Consider the following 2,642-nt stretch of genomic DNA (forward strand, 5'->3'; position numbering starts at 1 on the left):
ATCTCGAAAATTGTTAAGCAAAAGCATTATAAGTGTTTTTGAAACAAAATGCTCCTGGGAGTCTTAGGGTCAGTGGCGTAACCAGAAAAATTTCGAAGGGGTGGCCGACCTAATCGATAATCTAAAAAACATACATCAACAAGTCATAAATGCATATGTAATTGGGTAAAAAAAATCAACATAAACCATTAAAATAAAAAGGTCTATAAAAATTTGAAGTATTAAAAAAATACTAATCACTTAACACGAGCTCTCCTACGTTTCATAGAATAAAAGTCATCTATAATTGACTTTATTTCAAATTTTACGGCAATCTCCTTATTAATATACACTAGCAAGTAATCGGAAAGAAAGTCATCTTCCATCTTATTTCGAAGGCTAGTTTTCACAATTTTCATTGCCAAGAAAGCTCTTTCTGTTGTTGCTGTGCTAACCGGAAGGGTCAAAATAAGCCGAATCAAACTATTAACTAATGGATAAGAAACTGATTTCCTAGTCTCCACCAAATTTCTACACAAATCAGTAATGGTACTCAAATCCTTCATATCCGGGTGCTTAGGAACATCACTATAAAATTGTTGAAGTTGATACTTCAATTGTGATTTTTCATACTCTGTAAAGTCCTCGGGATAGTATATCTCTACCAGGAGACAAATATTTTCCACATTAAAGTGTTTATATCCACCAATAGAACTCAAAGATGCACTTAAAGTCAGTAGCTCTGTTGTTCGTTCACTAAAGCGACTATTTAGCTCTTGCAATTGCTGACCTACAGCTGCATTAAACACATCCACCCGATAATGATGCTCCACTATTATGGTGTCTTTGTTGCGTCGAGATCGAATTATATCAGAATAAGCAACCTGCATATCCAGTATTTGAGTATCATGTTTAAGGCAGAATGATTGTACCTTTTGTAAAAGGGATTCCCTACCGTTATCTCTAAAATTTTGAATAAAGGATTTTGTACCAACAACTAAATGCATAGCATTTAAAATGTCTTGTGATTTATGCTGCAAAGCTCGACAAAGACCATCTATATATCCTATAAGATCTTCCATAAGATGTAAGATAAATACGAAATCAAATGATACCAACTTTTTTAGAGCAGATTTAGCATCCCCACGTTGAGAATATGATACCCGACGATCAATGGCAATTTTTTCAAGGACCAAGCGAGTAGCATTGTACATTTTTAATAGACTATAAATCGACTTATAATGAGAGCTCTATCTAGTATCCCCAAGACGTTGCAACGTGCCAATTTGATTAAATCATTTCCCTGTTTCAACCTCCTCAATCTCAATTAAATTCTCCAATTCAGCTATTTGGCTAGCTTGTAACTCATCATGACGCTTAGAAGAGGAGCTAACAGTGTTAACAATAAAAATTAAATCTTTAAAAAAATCGTGAACCTCGGCTACTTCCCTTGCTGCAGCAATAAGTGCTAATTGTAATTGATGTGTTAGACAATGTACATAATAAGCATAGCGACATTATTCCATGAAAAAAGCCTTTAAAACATTCCATTCTCCTCTCATATTACTAGCACCATCATAGCCTTTCCCTCTAAGGTTTTGAATGCTCAACTCATGGTTAGATAAAACCACATAAATTTCTTCTTTAAGAGTCTTAGAGATTTTATCTTTGACATGTACTAGCTCAAAAAATCGCTCTCATAAATAAACATATCTATAAAAAAAACCTTAAAACAATAGCCATTTGTTCTCTTTTAGATATGTCTCGAGATTCGTCAACAATAATACAAAACTTTGAATCACCAATTTCCTCACGGATTTCTTTTTGCACTTTGCAAATACTTGTAGAATCTCTTTCTGAATTGCAGGAGATGTATATTTAGCATTTTGTTGGGCATTGTCCATCACAAAATTACATACATCTTTATTATATGATGCTAAGAGTTTTAACATCTCAAGAAAGTTACCTTGATTTTTCGACTTTGCACTTTCATCATGTCCTCTAAATGCACAATTTTGAAATGTAAGCCATCGCACTACTTCAATTGAACTTTTTATTCTTAAACGATTATCTTCAATCAATTGTGGATTAAGCTTTTCAAATGCCTGATTAATGCGACCTTCAGTTTTCTTCAAATTTTCCCAACATATTGTTGAATATCCATGAGCAGAATTGGTATCTTTCCCCATATGAGATAACAAAGAACAATCTCTACCCCCAACCTTTTTCCAATTTCTGAATCCTTTACTGTAAAAACATTTGATCCGGATTTTCCTAATGGGTCATTTGGAAAAAGGAAACATGGAAAACAATAAGCTACATCTGTTGTAGGGGAATATTCTAGGCAGGGAAATTTCTTAAACCAATTAGATTGGAATCGACGTGGGTGATCTGTCGGACCTGAAGAAGGGTATTGATCTAAGTGATATTGATAAGGCCCGTAATGTATATATGCATTGACAATATCTTCCTTCTCCTTTGAAGGATAACTATTAATTGACTTACGCAAAGCCGGATCACGCGTCAAAACTGTATTTCCAATATTAAATGTAGGTTGAGCTGTAAATGCATTTGTTGATTGTTCATTACGGGTAAAATTCTCGAGATTTACATCAACATTCGTTTCAACAGTCACATTAGGGGATGGGTCTTCAATGTTCAAT

The 2,642-nt window shown here is 34.1% G+C and overlaps 1 protein-coding gene across 1 annotated transcript; it reads right to left on the reverse strand.

Annotated features, from left to right (window-relative positions):
• Positions 1–236: 236 nt before the first annotated feature.
• On the reverse strand, positions 237–1,193 carry LOC110738617. Its single transcript, XM_021919368.1, has one exon. The coding sequence runs from the start codon at positions 1,191–1,193 to the stop codon at positions 237–239; it is 957 nt and encodes a 318-aa protein (XP_021775060.1).
• Positions 1,194–2,642: the final 1,449 nt, after the last annotated feature.

This window comes from Chenopodium quinoa, unplaced genomic scaffold (genome assembly GCF_001683475.1).
Source record: "Chenopodium quinoa cultivar QQ74 unplaced genomic scaffold, ASM168347v1, whole genome shotgun sequence".
Classification (NCBI taxonomy): Eukaryota; Viridiplantae; Streptophyta; class Magnoliopsida; order Caryophyllales; family Amaranthaceae; genus Chenopodium; species Chenopodium quinoa.

What these genes read in the sequence shown, in the direction of transcription:
- LOC110738617 (XM_021919368.1), bottom strand. Translation starts at nt 1,193, where the DNA reads ATGTACAATGCTACTCGCTTGGTCCTTGAAAAAATTGCCATTGATCGT.